Genomic DNA, 21,149 nt, shown 5'->3' with positions numbered 1-21,149 from the left:
TACCATATCAACGGTGTAATGAGACATTCCATTCAAGTACTTCCCTTACCGTCCATTTAATGTCTGAATGCTTCCGGATATGGACAACTAGCAGTTTAAAGGCAATCACAAATTGCAATAATCAGAGTATTTATTATTAATATAGACAAAGGCTGCTCAACTAGCATAAAATAAAGTAATACATGTAAAAATATTGGGATCAAACCCAATTTTTCACAATACAGTAAATAGATAACCAAATTCAACACTATTAAGGGCATTTTCTGCACCCTGAAATTGTAAGACCTCTCAAGACTGAATTTATGTTAAGTGAACCAAAACACTATTGTTTTAGTTAAAATTGTCATACATAAAACTTCTTAAAAGAAAAAAAAAACAAGCAGAGTTTTTATATAGGCAGCCAAAACAGACTTTATTGCACAGCATAGTAAACCATTGCAGAACACATAAAGCCTGTCTCAGTTCAATGAAGTGAGCGTCTTGCTCTGGGTGAGATTCATATTTATTATAATTCATATCTCAAAATATACCCCTTCACAGAGTTTCCCATCATTTGCTTTACAGGATTTCTCATGATAATGACCTCACTCAGTAACTTTTCTTACAATAATCACCTGGTTTTGCAGACTTTCTCATAACAATCGTCTTACCAGTAGATCTTCTCATAACAATTTTCCTTCCCAGTCCAGTTCCTCATAATAACTTATTTGGCTCGAAGGACGTATTTCCCACCTGGAGGTGAGCATCACCCAATTACCCCTCTCTGCATTCTCACATTCTTAATCTTGGGCTGTTACAGATTGATGGCCTTTGGGTTAATCAGTTCACACCAATAAGTTGGAATCAGGAGAACCCACATGTGAAATCTGGATTGCTCAATTAATGATTCAATTTATGATTACTTGTTGCCCTAGCATCCCTTAATACTAAATCATAGGAAGCTGTGCCAGTAAGCAACAGTGCACAGCATCACTGATAAGGGACAAGCTGCAGACAGCTTTGAGCAGACAAGCATGGTGTTTCCTGGCTGCTTGAAAGGAAGGAAAAATAAAAGCCTTTACAATTAATTCTTATGTAGCTTAAAAGCTTACTAGATTAATACATTCTGCAGTAACTTGATTTATTATTATAATGATTCATGAAGAAACATTGACACATAGACTTAAATGCTATCTAAAATATATGTATGCGTGCTAATGCGAAAGTCTGCGAGCACAAGCAGCTGTGCTGTTAGGTGGTGGCACATAGCCACACACTGTCTAACTTGCCAGGACAGGGGCTGAGCTGCTGGGCATGGAAGCAGACCCCGAACTCACAGGCATCTGCTTAAAAGAGAGAAAGACCCTAGCCTTCAATAATCAACTCTTAAACTCCTATATAGCTCAAACTAGCTAACACAATGCATTTTGCGTTAACTTGATCGCCTAAGGTATTAATGAGCCTTAATAAATAAATTTTAAATGCCATTTAAAATGTTTAGACAGTATGTTTATGCGCTAGCATGAGAGCTTGCTCATTGTTCTTAAGATAGAGGCCTTGAATGCTTGTGAAAGTTTGTTTCGTCCTTTGTCAGCCGAAAGCCTCAGCACCTGTGTTCCCAAAGCAAAAGTTTGCTTGCTTACTTGCTCAGTTCCTTCAGAGAACACAATGTCCTTGACTCACAGAAATTCAAAACAAAGCAAGTAAAAAGAAAGGTAGGCCAACAGCCCTTGTGCTAAAATAAATGGTTACCTTTTAAGTTGCTTCAAGCCTAAGCTTTTTATTGCCATTAGCACTAGAACTAATAATTAGGCACATTGATCCTTAATCAAAATTCTCAATTAAACTTTCACTAATATCTAAACATTATTCACAATTGAAATTAGTCTACATGATGCAGATTGTGGAAAGACTTTACTTTTCTTTGGAATAAGAGTAATTAATGCTTGGCATAATGCTTTTGCTAACATTTTATTTTCTTTAACTGCATTATCATTCAGCATTGTTCACAGTAATGCTGCTAAGTTCACAGGTGGCGCAGTGGTAGTGCTGCTGCTTTGCAGTAAGGAGATTGTGGGTTTGCTTCCCGGGTCCTCCCTGTGTGGAGAGTGCTTTGAGTAGTGAGAAAAGCACTATACAAATGTAAAGAATTATTATTATAATTATTATTATTAAGTTGAAGCCTCAGAAGATTACTGAGTATCTATATAAGAAAAGTATCAAGCTTTGGTATTTGTATTTTATCAAAGATGCCCTTGACTTGAGCCTCACCTTCTGTACACTGTACAAAATGAAATCACTTAAAATTTTCCTTAAATTACTTAAATATGTTATTTCTTGGTGGCCCCTCATTTCTAATTATGTTACAAACTTACTGTTTATGTATTTGTTCTGATACAATCTTATTGACCTTTTCTCCATTTTCATAATGATACTGACATGACTTAATGGTAAGCTGTTCTGGGATGCATTTCTCAAGAATGTTGAATCTTGGTGATAAACAAGCAACTTAATGACGCACATACTTAAAGTACAAGCTACTTTTGTGTGAGTTTCCCAAAGCCCTTCTTAAGCAACCACTTTATGAACGAGCATAAAATACTACTTAGTTAACTCCACCCCTGAAGTCACCTTCAACAAAGTATCACAAGTCGATTGGCCATAGTTTCATTATAAGGTGACACTTTAATATTTCTGTGGAATGACAAAATTAAAGTAAAAATTAATATTAGGTAACCATAACATAATATAATAACACAATAGGACATAATGTATAAAAAGAAAAATCACTTTTCTAAAAATAAACACATCAATAAGAAGACCGTTCTTTTATAAAGCGGAAGGGAAACACTGTATACTTTCCAATAGTGAGAATAAACAGTGAGATAATGCAAGGACATCCATGTGTGGAGTTTCCACAGTTCAAAGACATAGGGTTAGGTGAATTGGCTTTGTTAAATTAGCCCTGGTCTGTCTCTGTGTTTCTGGGTGTGCGTATGCGTGTGCGTGCGTGTGTGTGTGTGTGTGTGTGTGCGTGGGTGGGTGTGTGTGTGTGTGCGCAATGCGATGGACAGACTCCAGTCTAGATGTTGTTTGCACCTTGCTCCTTTTGTATGCTGGGATAGGCTGTAGCTTCTAGAAACTTTATGGATGAATGGACGAGAACAAATAGTTTGAGGTTTGTTTTGTTCATACTAATTTAAAGATAAAATTGGATACCAAATTTCACAAAGGAAACCACAGGTTTCTTAAGAGAATTCTTATTAAAGATAAAATTCTGAAATTTGTATTACTATTTAGTGTAAGGAGACCTGAGTTCGCTTCCCGGGTCCTCCCTGTGTGGAGTTTGCATGTTCTCCCGGTGTCTGTGTGGGTTTCCTCTGGGTGTTCAGGTTTCCTCCCACACTCCAAAGACATGCAGGTTAGGTGCATTGGCGATCCTAAATTGTCTCTAGTGTGTGCTTTGTGTGTGTGAGTGTGTGTGTATGTGTGTGTGCATGTTTGCGCAATGCGATGGACAGACTCCAGTCCAGATGTTGTTTGCACCTTGCTCCTTTTGTTTGCTGGGATAGGCTGTAGCTTCTAGAAACTTTGTGGATGAATGGACGAGAACAAATAGTTTGAGGTTTGTTTTGTTCATACTAATTTAAAGATAAAATTGGGTACTAAATTTCACAAAAGAAACCACAGGTTTCTTAAGAGAATTCTTATTAAAGATAAAATTCTGAAATTTTTATGTCTATTTAATGTAAGGAGGCGTGGGTTTGCTTCCCAGGTCCTCCCTGCGTGGAGTCTGCATGTTCTCCCCGTGTCTGCGTGGGTTTCCTCCGGGTGCTCTGGTTTCCTCCCACAGTCCAAAGACATGCAGGTTAGGTACATTGGCGATCCTGAATTGTCCCTAGTGTGTGCTTGGTTTGATGGGTGTGGGTGTGTGTCCGTCCTGTGGTGGGCTGGCGCCCTGCCCGGGATTTGTTCCTGCCTTGCACCTTGTGTTGGCTGGGATTGGCTCCAGCAATGACCCTGTGTTAGGATATAGCGGGTTGGAAAATGACTGACTGACTGACTATTTAGTGTAATCATTGCCCTTCTAAAATCCATCTTTACTTCAGTTAAGTACAATAAACCCAATCTGTGTTGATTTTCACTGAGCTTTTTTTTTTAAAATTGTGTATCTATTCAAATGATAAGGTTGTGAGATGATCAGTTAATTTTCTTATTCTTATCTTGTATTTTATTTTATTATTCGTCTCACTGGAGTAGGGGTGCCTCATCTACTGCTGCCGTTCATCCCAGTAGAGGAGGCACAGTGTTAAGTCATATCCACACTCAGTAGTACCACTTCAGGTTATCGTCATGACACTGACTGCAGTTATGAACTGATCAAAGGCATTTGCACGATTCATTATTCTGTAGTGCATTTCTGTAGAAAAAAAACATTGAGTAAGTGTTTAAAAACAAAATAAATGTTTTGTGTTCTCTAGGTAAAGCCTTGTACCTACTTACTATTATAAAATGTACTTTTACTTTTGGTACATGAATACTTTTGAAAGCAGATAGTTGTTTACTTTTACTAAAGTATTTTGTAATAGAAATATTTCTTACTTCAGTGAAATTTTAAAAAAGTTGACAAAGTACAAGTATCATTCCTGAGTATGTTTTACAACTCTGCTCAAAAATGAGTAGGTGGATGTATTTATTGTCTTAGGAAGAAAACATTTCATGGAAAAGACACAGTTGTTTGTACTTGCTGATAATTAATTAATTATGAATTAAAGTTAAAATGAATACTGTACAGGTATATAGCACATTTTTGCTGTAATGTTTCAAATGTCCTTTCTCTAGTGGTTAGCATTATGCCATTACTGTGAATTATTGTACAATGGTAATACTTATACTATTGTCAATTTTATGCGTGATAGTGAGTAGAACTGAATAATTAAAAAAAATAATTTTCTTGTGTTGTTTTAAAATGTCAAAATGTGGTAGGATTATTAACAGGTATCAAAAGACACACTTGTAACCCTAGCTTTAATGAGATCCTATTGACTAACTTGGTACTGTTAGTACCAAGGTTTACTGTTTCTTCCAGTGCTGCTGCCATGATCTTGGACTGTTTAACCCTGAATTAAATAAGGCATTTTCAGGGAGTGGTTAGGCAGATTTAAAATTAATCTTTTATTTAATCAGATCAAAATTTAAAATTATTCACATACTTATATCTTTAATTATAATACGTTATGGTCATTACCTTTGTAAAGCCAATACATAATATTTTCTCACTGCATAATTAATAAATTTTTTTTCTGCATTTTTTTCAGCTGGTCATGAAATCCCAAAAGGAGTCAATGCAATTATAATTCCTTATTCTCTACATCGTGATCCAAAATGGTTCCCAGACCCTGAAAAGTTTAATCCAGAGCGCTTTCTTCCAGAAAATTCTTCACAGAGACACCCCTTTGTATTTGTCCCTTTTTCTGCAGGCTTAAGAAACTGCATAGGTATGTAAAATCACTAGTGATGCATTAACTAGGATTTTTATTGATATACTAGTGATTCAGCATTGGTAGTTATAACTATTAGTTACTAATCATCGTAAAATTCTTCTAACAATTAAGATATTTGGTGTAATATTTAATGGACAGTTTTAAAAGTTTGATGAGAGAAATATTCAAGACACTTTATTCTTAAAAAACTAATACATTTTAGTGGGGTGTTTAGTGGATTGTTACTTGTAAATACACTAGAGCAATTAGAATGCTCAATTAGAAACCAATCTTTGCAAATAACAGAGCTTAATAATTTTGTGGCTTGTTAGTGTTTTTATTCTGTCTCAAGTCATTCTTATATCATAGATTTTTTCCTTTCCAAACATATCATCCAAATAATTTGAAGCCTAAAATGGATGAGTAATTCTCAGTCCTTCACTTTTTTCTCTTCAGTTTCCTTCCAAATATTTTATTAAACCAGATTGTTCATGATGAATAAACACAGATGTAAATAGAAACCAGTTAGATGGAGAATTGCTGGTTCCATTGTCATTTGCATCTTAGTGCTTATAAGGTGCAATTAAAAATAGTGAATGCAACTGTTTAAGACTAAATTAAGCAGTTAATGCTGAGAAATCAACAAGCAAAACAACTATAATGAATTAGAAAAATATGTTTCTTGAGCAATAAGTACTTCATTAGAAATAATTGACTTTTAATTAAGAAATATGTTTGGAACAAAAACCTGCAGCGACTGCATCCTTCCAGGACCAACGTTGCTTACCCCTGCAATCTTTAGCAATAAAATTGTACTTATTTATTTGGCTGATGTCTTTATCCAAGGCCACTTAAAACATTTGAAATATAGTTGGTTAAGTTTCTTTTGTTTTTCCAATTGGAACACAGACCGGTGAGGTGACTTGTTCATTGTCAAACAGTGTCAGTACTAGGATTTGAACCCATAACCTCAGGGTTTGAAATACAAAGCCTTAACCACCACACTACACTTCTTGCGGTATTACCTTCACTTAAAAAGGGAACCAAGAAGAAAAAATATTGTTGTTATAGATATTATTGTAAATGTTGTTACTAAGTATTGTGATAATAGGCAGAAGAGTAATAGTAAAGTGTAGAAAAGTTATATTAATGAAAGTAAATGACAGAATAAGTTAATAAAAATCACAAAGTATTAAGTAAAGAAAAAGAAGATAAACAGTAGAAACGCCAAGATAGAGAGTTTAAACAAAAATAAAAATAAATAGTCATAGCAACAATAGACGAGTAAACAATTGAAATAACCTACAGAGAATATTTTTATACCATATACAATGCATATTCATTAAAATGATTCTTAAACATTTACAATAGGTTACACTGTTACAGCCTCAGCTGTTTCTTACATTTTCTTTATGACAGAGTAGGTAGGTATTTATTGGTCACTTCTGTATGTTTTTATCCACAGCTCATTCAGATTTAAAAATGTTTGTAAGGAGTGTTTTTGAAATCCTGTCAATGTCCTTGTGTGAATTATAGGTGAGAATAGAACCTTCAATAACAACTTTGTTTAGCTGGATATATTAACCTTTAGTGAATGCCTGACAAACAGCATGAGTTGACATCATATGTGGACAGCTGCAAATGTCAGGAGGGCTGTTAGCACACCAAAGTATTTTGTGTCCACATTGACAGTGTATGCGCTAACTCTACAGTAACTGCTTACTATGAAATAATAACCATATGCTTTGCCTTTACATAAAAGTGCCTATCAAGCTGCATACTCCTCATTATGATGTTGGTCGAAGAGTAAACACTGACTTCAATACCACAGGGACCAAGCTGGGGCAGGTGTTAGTGCTGAAGCACCAGAAGAGATGAAAGGGCATTTCTGGAGAATTCTCCTCCACTCTAAGGGACCAATAGGAACACTTGTTAGTGTTGGTGTTACCTAATCCTTTCCTGAGGTTTCCCTTTTTCCAAAGCCTGTACAACGTTCCCCACTCTTATGTGCCTAACAGTGCTTTCAGAGTGTATTACTGACTGTTACTGCTGTTTCTAAAATACTCATTGCAAAGTACTGTAGGAAAGGGAACAGGCGCATTTTTTATCCTTCCTTCCTTCTGATAGTCAGTGCAGGTATTTAAAAGCCCTGTAGACTTAACAATTGTTTTTTATTTTCCCACAATTATGAGACACTTTTAATTTATATATTTGAATATACAGTAATTAAATGTCTGCAGAGCATTATAATTGTTACTGTTGCTAATTGTTTATTTTTTTGTATATTTGAAGTAGCTTACACATAGCAGTTGCATTGTAATAATATTAGTGCATGTAACAATAAACTTAAAATTACTGGTGTTGTAACAGTAAAAAACAAACGTAATAATAAAAGTAGCTGAGATAAATGTTGTTTTAACATAATTGTGTAAAGCCCCTGGAATAGTGAGGGGGGCATTCAAAGAAAACTTTTCACTTTTGTTAAGTGATGACATTTGGTTAAATCATGTTTTCCAGCATTACCAAATTCAGAGGGTGTAGCTAAGTGATGGTGCAGGACAAGATAAATTGTTTGGGATGCCAACTAGATAACAAAACCCAGTATAATTTAAACAAAAAACAGAAAAATAATGTAAACCAAGCACTCAATGTGCACCTTTAAACAGATGGTATTCCTCCTATCAGAATGATCAGAAACAAGAATTTAGGCTTGCGTCAGAACAAAAGCCAGGTCCACATCAAAATGAGATGCCATTCTCTTCGGTCGCTCTGATTTTATATTGTGCAGAACAGAAGGGGCTGGTCTTCTTTCGGTTCTGTGCCATCAAGGGGCGGTTTCTCAAGGCTGTGAGGGAAGAAGGATACAAGTCTGTTAGCAGAACCCCCTTCTCTCATCCTGGGGTGGTACTACTTACTTTGGGTGAGTCTGGAAGGTGACCCTCTGGCACACATGAGCAATCAAAGATACGATGTCCCGTTACCACTATCAGACTATCATGCTGCATTTGTGCTTTGACAACAAAGACAGCCGTACAGAACGTGTGAAAACCGACATGTTTGCTCCGATTTTGAACATCTGGCAACATTTTGTTGAGAGCTGTGTTTTGAGTTACAACCCTAGGATAAAGACTTTCCGAGTCTGTGGTTGTATAAAATTCCTTGCAAAGATACAAATGAAGAGCACCAAGCCGCTGTATCTGTGCACGCCGCCATAGCTAGTATTATTAAGACTCGAACCGGCAACCTTTTTAATTGGAGGGAGAAGTTCTTACCTCTGTCCTACCAAAGAAGCTGCAACAAAAAGCTACACTAACCCGATTTCTTTTTTTTTTCGGTTATAGTCTTGAATAAAAGTGCACTTGTTCCATTATATTTGTACCGTTTGTGAAAGTGCTTATTTGATATTTGGTCTTCAGTCTTCACACATTATACACTTCATGTCAAAATTTTGTCATTAGTACTGAAACATGGAAGAAGTTTGTCTTTTACTGTAGGTATCTGTTCAACATTTCTTGCATTTCCTGTCATCCTACACTTACTTAGATCTTTGCTGACACGGAACACACATGAAATGCATGTGTTCCAAATAATGATATATTTTTTAGCCTATACAGGTCTAGGTAACTGACTCCTTGATAAACCAGACTTGAGAGACTTGGGAGAGGTTTTTGGACTTTCAGCGGCGGTAGGGGGAATAGTATAGCAGGCTGCTTGCTGCTTGGGGTTATCGACACATCTACAAGACAAAAGGCAGTGAAAGAGAGGTGCGAGTGGATTTAAGGTGGGCCGGATTTACAAGTTTTTTCGTAAGCTTTGGTGAATCTAGTGGAATCAGTTCTGTATGGTTGTGGGCATGGGTGTGAGTGGTGGACATAACTGGGAATTACTGTGAATGCGAGTGGTGTTTTGAAATAATGAATAGAGCTGCAAATTACAGGGAATTCTCAGATGTGGAATGCTCTGATGTGGCGAGATAAAACCTGACACACAAACATAGGTGAATCAGTTGTGCTTGATTATTATTTTGAGCAAACAGACACCGCAATGGCCACAGCTCTGTCACGAAAGAGGAGGTTGTCACCTTCGGAGGCTTTGGCTCTGCTGCAAGAAATGGATGATTGTGACTCAGACGGTGTCGAGGAACTTATTTTTGATATTGAGGAAGACGACGAGACAGACACAGAGGAGAGCCCAGATGAGGATTCTATATCAGAGAAATAATAGCAGGCTGCTTGCTGTTTATGCTGATCGACACATTTGCGAAACACAAGATGCTGATGAGGAGAGGTACAAAGGAATATAAGGTGGCCCAGGATTAAAACTTTTTTCATAGGCTTCAGGGATTCTAGTGTTAAAGGTAATAAAAATTAAAACCTTTGGTTTAATGAGAGTGCACACTATCTAAAACTAAAACCATAAATTTGTGTAAACAGGTATCAACACAATGACAGGCTGCAGTGATTGAAATTATTTATTTTTTTAAGCCAGTGCTTACTTTTCAAAATTTAATACATGAAAATTTTAAATACTCTTGACAAATATGAAACTTTTTAATATTAGTAGCAATGGCTTATCACTCATTTTAAATCATAAAGTATATAACATCAGATTGCAGCTTCATCAGTCAGCCTAATTAAGTAGCACTGCATCATACTAGGCGCCCGCTGCACCGACCTCCTTGGTATACTCAGATTGACAGAACATGAGGCTTTGCAGTTTATTTCTAAAGTTAGCCCTACTGTCTATCATTTAGACCCTAAACTACTGAAAAACATGCTTTTAGTACTTTTACAACAGATATTGTACATAATTATTAAAATATTATTAAATAGCATTGTCCTTGATATAACAGAATAGCCATAGTTGTGTCGCTATTACAGAAATCAGATTCAGATCCAAATCGTTCTTAATTATAGACCTATTTCCGATTTATTTTAATCTTAATCTTTGCCAGATTTCAGATAAAATTGTAACCATGAACCGTGAATCTCATCTCATGAAATGATAGATAGATAGATAGATAGATAGATAGATAGATAGATAGATAGATAGATAGATAGATAGATAGATAGATAGATAGATAGATAGATAGATAGATACTTTATTAATCCCAAGGGGAAATTCATATACTCCAGCAGCAGCATACTGATAAAGAACAATATTAAATTAAAGAGTGATAACAATGCTGATAACAATGCAGGTATACAGACAGACAATAACTTTGTATAATTTTAACGTTTACCCTCCCCCGGTGGAATTGAAGAGTCGCATAGTGTGGGGGAGGAACGATCTCCTCAGTCTGTCAGTGGAGCAGGACATTGACAGCAGTCTGTCGCTGAATCTGCTCCTCTGTCTGGAGATGATACTGTTTAGTGGATGCAGTAGATTCTCCATTATTGACAGGAGCCTGCTCAGTGCTCGTCGCTTTGCCACAGATGTCAAACTGTCCAGCTCCGTGCCTACAATAGAGACTGCCTTCCTCACCAGTTTGTCCAGGCGTGAGGCGTCCCTCTTCATTATGCTGCTTCCCCAGCACACCACTGCATAGAAGAGGGTACTCGCCACAACCGTCTGATAGAACATCTGCAGCATCTTATTGCAGATGTTGAAGGACGCCAGCCTTCTAAGGAAGTATAGTCGGCTCTGTCCTTTCTTACACAGAGAATCAGTATCGGCAGTCCAGTCCAATTTATCATCCAGCTGCATTCCCAGGTATTTATAGGTTTGCACCCTCTGCACACAGTCACCTCTGATGATCACGGGGTCCATGAGGGGCCTGGTCCTCCTAAAATCCACCACCAGCTCCTTGGTTTTGCTGGTGTTCAGTTGTAGGTGGTTTGAGTTGCACCATTTAACAAAGTCCTTGATTAGGTTCCTATACTCCTCCTCCTGCCCACTCCTGATGCAGCCCATGATAGCAGTGTCGTCAGCGAACTTTTGCACGTGGCAGGACTCCGAGTTGTATTGGAAGTCCGATGTATATAGGCTGAACAGGACAGGAGAAAGTACAGTCCCCTGCAGCGCTCCTGTGTTGCTGACCACAATGTCAGACCTGCAGTTCCCGAGATGCACATGCTGAGGTCTGTCTGTAAGATAGTCCACGATCCATGCCACCAGGTATGAATCTACTCCCATCTCTGTCAGCTTGTCCCTAAGGAGCATAGGTTGGATGGTGTTGAAGGCGCTAGAGAAGTCTAGAAACATAATTCTTACAGCACCACTGCCTCTGTCCAAGTGGGAGAGGGATCAGTGCAGCATGTAGATGTTGGCATCCTCCGCTCCCACCTTCTCCTGGTATGCGAACTGCAGAGGGTCGAGGGCGTGGCAGACCTGTGGTCTTAGGTGGTGAAGCAGCAGCCGCTCCATAGTCTTCATCACATGTGACGTCAGAGCGACAAGCTGGAAGTCGTTCAGTTCACTAGGACGTGATAACTTTGGGACGGGGGTGATGCAAGATGTTTTCCAAAGCCTCGGGACTCTCCCCTGTTCCAGGCTTAGTTTGAAGATGCGCTGTAAAGGACTCCCCAGCTCCAACACACAGGCCTTCAGCAGTCGTGGCGATACTCCATCTGGACCCACTGCTTTGCTGGCACAAAGTCTCCTCAGCTCTCTGCTCACCTGCGCTGCTGTAATTGTGGGTTGGGGGAAACTCTCTCCTATGCTGGTATAAGCAGAAGGATGAGTGGAGGGTGCAGTACTCTGAGGTGAGAGTGGGTTAGGGTGGTCAAACCTGTTAAAAAAGTTGTTCATCTGGTTTGCTCTCTCCACATCTCTCTCGATGGTGGCACCCCACTTCAAGCTGCAGCCAGTGATGGTCTTCATCCCATCCCACACTTCTTTCATGCTGTTGTTCTGCAACTTCTGCTCCAGCTTTCTCCTGTACTGCTCCTGAGCTGCCCTGAGCTGGACTCGGAGTTCCTTCTGCACGTGCTTGAGCTCATGCTGATCACCGCCTTTAAAAGCCCTTCTCTTCTGGTTCAAAATGCCCTTGATGTCACTTGTAATCCATGGCTTGTTGTTAGCATAGCAGCGTACTGTTCTTACTGGAACTACAATGTCCATACAGAAATTGATGTAATCAGTAGTGCAGTCAACAACCTTCTCAATGTTCTCACTATGTGACCCCTGCAGGATATCCCAGTCCTTAGTTCCAAAGCATTCTCTCAGAGCCTGCTCTGCCTCAGGACACCACTTCCTGAATGAGCGTGTGGTTGTAGGTAGCTCTCTCACTCTTGGTTTGTAGTGAGGCTGAAGCAGAACCAGGTTATGATCTGCTTTCCCAAGCGCAGGCATCGGGGTGGCGCTGTATGCGTTTTTAACGTTTGCATACAGTAGGTCAATAGTCCTATTTCCCCGGGTGTTACAATCCACATACTGGGAGAAGGCAGATAATGTTTTGTCCAGCGTTACATGGTTAAAATCTCCAGCAATTAGCACGAGTGCCTCGGGGTGCTGCGTTTGCAGTTTAGCAACAGCTGAGTGGATGATGTCACTCGCTATCTCCACATCCGCCCGAGGAGGGATGTAAACAGTAACAACAATGACGTTTCCAAACTCTCTGGGCAAGTAATAGGGACACAAACTTACGGCCAACAGTTCTATGTCCCTGCAGCAAGAGGAGATTTTAACATTTACATGTCCAGAGTTTCACCATCTTGTATTGACATAGAGTGCGAGTCCACCTCCTTTGTGCTTCCCGCAGGTATTTGCGTCTCTGTCCGCTCTAACTGTGCTAAACCCGGGTAGCTCCACATTAGCATCTGGGATGTTAGTTGTTAGCCACGTTTCAGTAAAACAACAAACTGCATTCTCTGTAGGTCCTGACATTTTTCACCAGCGCAGCCAGTTCGTCGATCTTATTTGGTAACAAGTTCACATTTCCCAGGATCACAGAAGGCACCAAAGGTTTGTATCACCACTTTCTCTCTAGACGCTTGGCTTTTATCTTAGCGCCGGCTCTGCTGCCACGATACGACCTTCTTACCTCGTCAGGTAAATAGGGGACCACACCGGCTCGGGCATTTGTTCTCAGTGCTTGAAGTTGATTACTTGAATAGACGAGCCTCGGCGTGTAAAAATCCATTTCCAAGTAGCAAAGAGTAGTAAAAAAGTGTAAAAAGTGTCCAAGGAACTAGTCCACATAAAAGAAAGTGGTAGGAGTTGACAGTGAAATAGAGAAAAATACAGAAAAAAGGTAAAAAGATAAAGTCATACACGGAGCTGCTGGAAAGGCTGCCACTCGCGGCAGCTCCTGATATCTGTTTTAAATGCAAACTTTAAAATAAATTTCAGTCTGACCTTTTCCTTGGTCACAGCACAGAAACTCAAAAATGATAATAAATTCTAATCTAAATTCCTTCAATCAAGAATATGCTTCTTTTGTTGTTATTGATCACAGCTTTCTACTGTAAAGGCTTGAAAATTTAGGCACATTTCTTAGTTAGTTTCCTTCACAGTTTTTAGTATGTCCAGATGTCCTCCCTTAAATGTTCCTCCCTCATTCCTATCCACTGTTAGAAATAATGTCTGTCAGACGTTGGTTATGGGATGTTTTCAATTTATGTTGCCATTAGCAAGTATCATTTGGAAATAAAACATGAGCTTTCATTGGTATGTTGATGGCACTTACTATATATGTATTTATCTTTTTAATTAATGAACCTTTTTTTCATTAATTAACTACATTAGCTGATTTAAAACAGAATGAAGGAAAATAGTGTTTAAATTCAGTATTGTGTGTGTGTGCATGCATATGTGTGGATTTGTGTGCGTATCTGTAGGTATAGGCAGTAAGGAATAAAATATAGGCAACTTACGGATTTTAGACTAAAAGGAGTAATATGAATTTATATGCTTCTGCATTTTTTAAACTATATTTATCAAATGGTAAACCTTGTAAAGAGACCTGCTAATAAATTGAAAGTTTATAATTATAATTATTATTTTGTAAATCAGCTACGTAACAGTTTTAAGTAATTGTTAAATTATGTTATTCATTCCACTGTTGTCAATTTAATATTTTCCTTAAGTAATAGTTTAAATGTCTAATGACAAAGAGATATTAACATGGGGTGATGTGTACCAGCTGATTACCATTCTTACAATTGGAGTAACTCAACTAATTAACAAAATTTATTAATTTTAAGAGAGGAAACAGATTGATACTCACTCTCCAATCTACATCTTTTCCACAATATTTTTTAGGTCTTCAATCTAATATATTCTTTTTAAATGCCAATTGAACCAAACAAACTCTATCTGTTGGACTGTATAACATGAAAATATGATGGAAGAACTGACAGAGAAATTAGAAATGGTGCCGGATAAATATAGCAAGAAGCCGTGATGTTGTCCTTTTTATTTCTTACAGTAGTTTACATAACATAATATGTCATTAATACCAATTAACTTGCCAAGAAAACATTTAATATTTGAATTTAAAAGTTACTGAATGCAAAGCAAAGCCTTCCCTCTGTTACTGTATATAGCTGGATAGGCCAGTGAATGATCACTTTACAATCCCAATCACATAAAATAAAATATTTGTATTGGTTCTTGATGTCAAAGGTAAAAGCTTAATGGAGCTCTTACAGAGTGATGGGTACTTTATATATAGTTTCTGTACATTTTCAAGAAGATGGGTAACTCATGTCCAATATTAAAATAATAGTATTTAATACACCATCACTTTGTATGTTTATCTGAAAAGGGAGACATCATTTTTTTTCATGTTTGTTTGCTTTTTTGCTACAGGTCAACGCTTTGCAATAATGGAGGAAAAGGTTGTTTTATCTACCGTATTACGTCATTTTCAAGTGGAGTCTAAGCAAAGGCGGGAAGAACTGGACATTGCTGGAGAGCTCATTCTTCGTCCAGAGAATGGAATTTGGATTAAACTCATAAACAGAAAAGTCTGAACAATATAATAATAATATTTGTTACTGTAGGTCTTACATTTCAACTTATTTACCCCTCAATTTAGATCATAGTTTTTGTCATAAATTTTGCAATAGACGCAGAATAAATTAATAAGTAGTATGGTAGAGAGTAGTAGAGATCTTCAAAATTTGACTCAATGTTATTTAGAAAAATCTTGGAGAATAAGATTGGCCAGTTTGTTGGGTTGAATGGTCTGTTCTCATCACAGTTGTTCGAATGTAACAGGCTAAGTTCTTGAGCATACCCAATAGGTTATGCCCATTTTAAGCCAAACCTAAAATCCTGCGATCTCAGCTCCTCCTTACTTAGTGAATTATATTCTTTGTATAAGCAATACAATTCTATAAGTAACTGTATATAAACAATGAGAAGTCAAGCAAAATGACAAATTTTATTGGCTAACTGAAGCGATTCCAATATGCAAGCTTTCGAGGCAACTGAGGTTCAATAAGCCAATAAAAGGTCATTTTTTGCTTGACTTCTCATTGTATCCCTAATGGCTAACATGGTACAACATTACAAACCTTTAAATTAATCACAGCTTACTGGAAAAATCCAAATTTACAGGATCTATTAGTTCATGCATCATGCACCATCAAAAAGAAAAACAATAAAACTGCTTGGTCTATTCCTTTCCTAAAAAAGAAAATTTATAATAAAGCACTTAAAATTGAGATCACGATATTCCAAAGTTTTAGTTGCAGTATTTATGCAATTCGGTGTAAGTCTTTTGGAATGAGTTACATTGGGGAGACAAAGAATTATTTGAGGGCCCGGTTTATACAGCATTTACGTTTTATTGATAATCAAACCATGCGCACAGTTTTATATCAACACTTTAATAATCAGATTCATTAACCGGTAGTGTTTGGGTTAGAACAGAACATTAAATTGAATAAATCACGACACTTGCAGAAAAAGACCAATTGGATTATGGCTTTACAGACATACCACCCTAATGGGCTAAATGAAAAATAGGGTGGTTGTTTTTTAGTTTTTTATTATTTTTTTGCTTTAATTGGGTTTCATTATACTTGATTTTTTTTTTTTAATTTGGGTTTGATTCTTTTTAACTAATTTTTCCCAGATAATTAATTTGAAACAAGAATACTTAATTGTTAAATAGGAGAGCAGTGTGCCAGAGCCTTAGCAGTACAGTAATGCTATCATCCCCTACTCTAATCCCAATATTATTGTATATAAATTAAATATTGCAGAGAAAATCCAGAGAAGAGTGGCTAGACTGATTCAGGGTCTGAGAATTCTGAGTTATGAAGAAAGATTAAGAGAGCTAAACCGCTTCAATTTAACTGAACAGAGGTTATTAGATGACATAATTGACATGTTCATAATTATGAAGGGAATTAGTATGGTGGATCAAAGTTATTACTTTGAATGTAGTTCTTCAATCAGAACAAAAAAAAAAAAAAAACACTAATGGAAATTTGTTAAGGGCAAATTTCCCACATACATTAGAAAGTTATTCTTCATGCAGAGAACCATATCATTTGCAATTTATAATCCTATCTATGATAAATTTGAGATAATTTCAATTTTGAAAAATATTTTAAGCGTGTGATATACAGGTGTATTGTTGCTAAGTTGGTTGTATTGTGATTGGAAGTGATGGGTGATGTCACCATTTCTCAACTGTTTATGGAATATCACCCAAAAATATCTGAGGACTACTGATTTGCTGAGTAAGGTTTATATGCAATTTGTTACAACTAACAATTGTTAACTTACCTTAGTCATATTGCACACTGTATTACATGTATTAGAACCATATTTAAATGTTCATTTTGCTAATCAAAGATATTATTTTATTGTTTATGGTACATGAATCCAGCTTTCTTTTTTCATTTGAAAGATCTTTTTTATGACTATTTACATTCCATTGTCTTTGTCTGTGTATTCTTGTGAAGTATGTTTTCTTTTCTCAAAAACTAAAGTACATACTGGTTCAGATTTTTACCGAAAGGAATAAGTGCAGGAGCAAACTAATTTCATAACATATTCCTTTAACAGCACTGGTTAGAAATAAGACCAAAAACCACAATGAGCCTCTAGGACCAGGAGCTAAAAACCATTAGTACCAAACCCCTTTAGATTTACACACATAATTCATTTGTTTTTTTGAATGTGCATATGAATCAGAACTACATTGTACTGACATGCTCATACTTTGTATTTGGAAAGCTATCAACTTACTGTATACTTACTAATATGAAATTTTGAACAGCAAAAATGGTTATTTTGTGAACTTTTTTTTAAATTTTCTATATACAAATTCTTCAACTCTTATTTTATTAAAATAAAAATCATATTAAGGGTTGAAATAATTCTGGTATTAATGTGAATTAAACATACATAAAACATTGATATTGGTTCTTGGAGTCAGACACAGGATATACTGATCTAATAAAGTAAGAATATATCAGATTACTTGATTGCATAATATTTTTAATTATTCTAATTTTGATCTTGCAATATGAAAAGAGTATTGTTGAGTATGCTACATGCTACCTTAAAATTTAGTTAATTATGTACCATTGTTTAAAAGTTTGAACTAATTGTATGTTATAAATTAAATTTCTACTTTGCAAATAACATTTTCTGTTGAGTTTTTTTGTGTAAACAATTTGTTAGTGGATTTTTAATATTTTAAAAAATGTTTGTTAATAGTTATTAATTTTTATAAGATTTTGTAATTTTCTTTACTCTTTAAAGCAACTTAACAAGGGTCTTCATGTGAAAGCTGCTATATAAAATATACAATGATAGGAAAAAAGTTATATTTCAAATGAAACTTTGTTAATAACATTTAACAACATTTACTGCAAAATATGGTTTGTTATAAGCATTTTATTGTTTGCTAATTTTTCTTGTCAAGCTTTTTAATATAATCTTGAAGTAAGAGCTAATATATAAACAAGCAATCTATATTTAAGTTTTTGTCTGTTTAGTATCCTCAGAAGTTTTAAAAATACATTTTTGGGAGTCGTGACCTTTGGGAGTCACATGCCCTTCAATCACGGACTGACATCATGTGTAGAGGCAGCTTTCTGGAGATACTTGCCTTTCTTCAATTTATCATTCCTATCTTGCCTGAAGAAGGGGCCTGAGTTGCCTCGAAAGCTTGCATATTGTAATCTTTTTAGATAGCTAATAAAAAGTGTCATTTTGCTTGGCTTTTCTCTACATTCATAATGGCTAACACGGTACAAAACCCTACTACTACTGCCCCCATGTTACTCAATTTTTTTATACATAAATCTCCCACTTGCCTACTGAAATTGAAAGATTACATCCAGTTTGAGAATGTCTAACACTGAGGTCTCCATTCCCTAGAACAAACCTCTGCATAAAAGAACCTTAGCATGTTGACAGCCTCACCTAGTCGACCACAAATTTAAAGTAGTTTGTGGTCAACCAGCTGTCTCTCATGCGCATCTCCCCACAACAGAGCTTCCAGGCTGAGCTCAGTACTCTCTGAAATGGCATACAAGATGTCCAAATAGAGGAAAAGATCTCTTCAGAGTTAAAGCTGCTGATGTCAGCCACCATGATAAGCATATTAGTTCACTTTAAAGTCAGGTGTTATCATTAAGTGCTGCGTTCACAGAACAGGAAAAGACCAGAAATGTAGTTGCTTGTTGTTGTAGATTAATCTGATTGCAACTCTTTCGTAATAAGCTGTGGATTTATCAAGTGAAGTAACAGATCAAAAGCAAAGAGGGTATACACTTGAAAGAAGTCTACTTGGGAAGATGTTTTTTAATGGCAAGCAGTTAAATTGTTATATATCCTAGCAGTGCTCACATGAGCAAAGTCTGGCTGAAAAAATTAATCTGGGATCTGTTGACTGTTGAAATATAGAGCCAGGGACTCCTCACCATTATGTTTCAAATTGAAAGGGTTCCTACTATAAGAGGATAAAAATGCTTCCATATTGACCATGCCATATGTAACATATTTTGGCAACTGACCCAAAAATAAACTCACTTGAGTGTACATGCAAATCTCCAGAGGCATGCTTGAAAGTTTCATATTCACACTTTCAGTAGAAAATTTAGCATTGTCTGATAAGACTATACGTGCATCCCAATTTCACAACCAGTGAAACTTTTGATATTTTCACAACAAAATAAAGCACATGAAATCTGTATTTCATAATTTTAAACAGCCCTTAACTTTTAAAAAAATAATATTTGCTCCAGAACATTTTCATTTTAACTTGACAACCTCCAGTATTCGGCTTCCAGTTTTACAGGTATGTTTTTCTTTCTGATCCATGGTTTAGCATTCTACTCATCCATGACATTTTTGGTGTCTTTATAAAATACCCCATAGGAAAGCATCTCCCATCTGTTGGAATGAATTAGAGATTCCTCCAAGGTGAAATAGGTGTTGGCCTCCAAATACAGGCTACGAAGCAGACCTGACTCATACCTGGTCTGTCCAGTGAAGCAACCTTAATTTCAGATTGGGCCCAATGGCTACCTGTTGGCTTCAGCTGAAGCAGTCCCAAAAATGGAGAGCTGGCAAAATAACTATAACACACAAAGAAAAAGGAGAACGATTACTGTAAACCATTAACTTGTATGACTAGGCAAACAAAGAATCTTTATAAATTAAGGATTTATTTGCAAAAATAAAGCAAACAAAATCCCAATATGCAAACCAGAAAAAGAATCAAATAACAAAGTGAAAGATTATCATAAACCCAGTAAATCCAAACCAAACGATGTACTCACATGAAACTCTACTTTAAGGAATGATTCCCACTCCTGTAGCTTTTAAATTAGTTTAAATAGCCTGATCGATATTTGGTATTGGGTTGCTCAGAAGTGGTGACATCAGGGTGCTCCCGCCTCTTGGGGTTCTATCCACAAAGAACATGTAACATCAATACATTTAAAGAGACAGTACACTATTATCATTTCACTTATAAAACCAAATAACATAAAGAGAACATGAGAAATAATTTAAAATTAATTAAAGCAACAGTAAACTATAAAATACACAATTTCAAACAGATAGATGACAGCTGTAATTTTGCAATCTTTTGTCAACCTTTCTGTAGTGGCAGACCTTTGTGCTCAGTGAAATTAGTCCATGTGACATTAACTGGTGGAAATAAATTGGTTACGTGATAATTAATGAAGCTGCACTTAGCTGCTATTGTAATGTGTACTCTTCCAGCTTTGACAATATTTCACACTAGCTATAAAAGAATAATATTAGGATTGTAATAACACTAGGGGCTTCCCCCTTCTCGGTTTGCATGCCAACCCCCCAGCCTGCGCTACGCGCCAGCCACTTTGTGTCTCTGCTGCTCGCGTTGTGAAGAGGGAGGCTGAAAGCACCCCAAGGAGACGCGGTCACTCCTCCGAAACCCCCTCTTAAACAGTGATACAATGAGAATCAAATACAGGTTTTTTTTTACCTCCTCTTTGCTTGATCAGCTGCTGCTGCCATGCCACGTGATCTGCATCTCTCATGGCGCTTCGAACATTTAAAAGCCTGTACATCAGGTGTCCTACTCTTTGTTTTTTATTTCTGGCACCAGGCGTGGTTAAATCTTTTGGCACAAAGTCTTGTCTTGTGGGACGTGAGTTTTTGATATTTTTTAGTTTATAATTTAAAAACGGAATAAGAATCTGAAAATCTAGCAACATCACATTAACGTTCGATAAATTCTGAAAAGAATGATGCCAAATATATATACTGTATGTAGGTTTTAAA

At 36.7% G+C, this 21,149-nt stretch overlaps 1 protein-coding gene across 1 annotated transcript in view; it reads left to right on the top strand.

Moving 5' to 3' along the window:
- The window catches only part of LOC114651960 (cytochrome P450 4V2), an 83,986-nt gene extending 67,996 nt beyond the window's left edge, over positions 1–15,990 (top strand). Inside the window, exons 10-11 of the mRNA XM_028802088.2 lie at positions 5,298–5,477; positions 15,216–15,990. Of these exons, the coding sequence (XP_028657921.2) occupies positions 5,298–5,477; positions 15,216–15,379 (344 nt within the window). The 3' untranslated portion in view covers positions 15,380–15,990. The remainder of the gene's footprint in view (positions 1–5,297; positions 5,478–15,215) is intronic.
- Positions 15,991–21,149: the final 5,159 nt, after the last annotated feature.

Source organism: Erpetoichthys calabaricus, chromosome 5, assembly GCF_900747795.2.
Source record: "Erpetoichthys calabaricus chromosome 5, fErpCal1.3, whole genome shotgun sequence".
NCBI classification, from domain to species: domain Eukaryota; kingdom Metazoa; phylum Chordata; class Cladistia; order Polypteriformes; family Polypteridae; genus Erpetoichthys; species Erpetoichthys calabaricus.
This window is presented reverse-complemented; position numbering and strand designations above follow the sequence as displayed.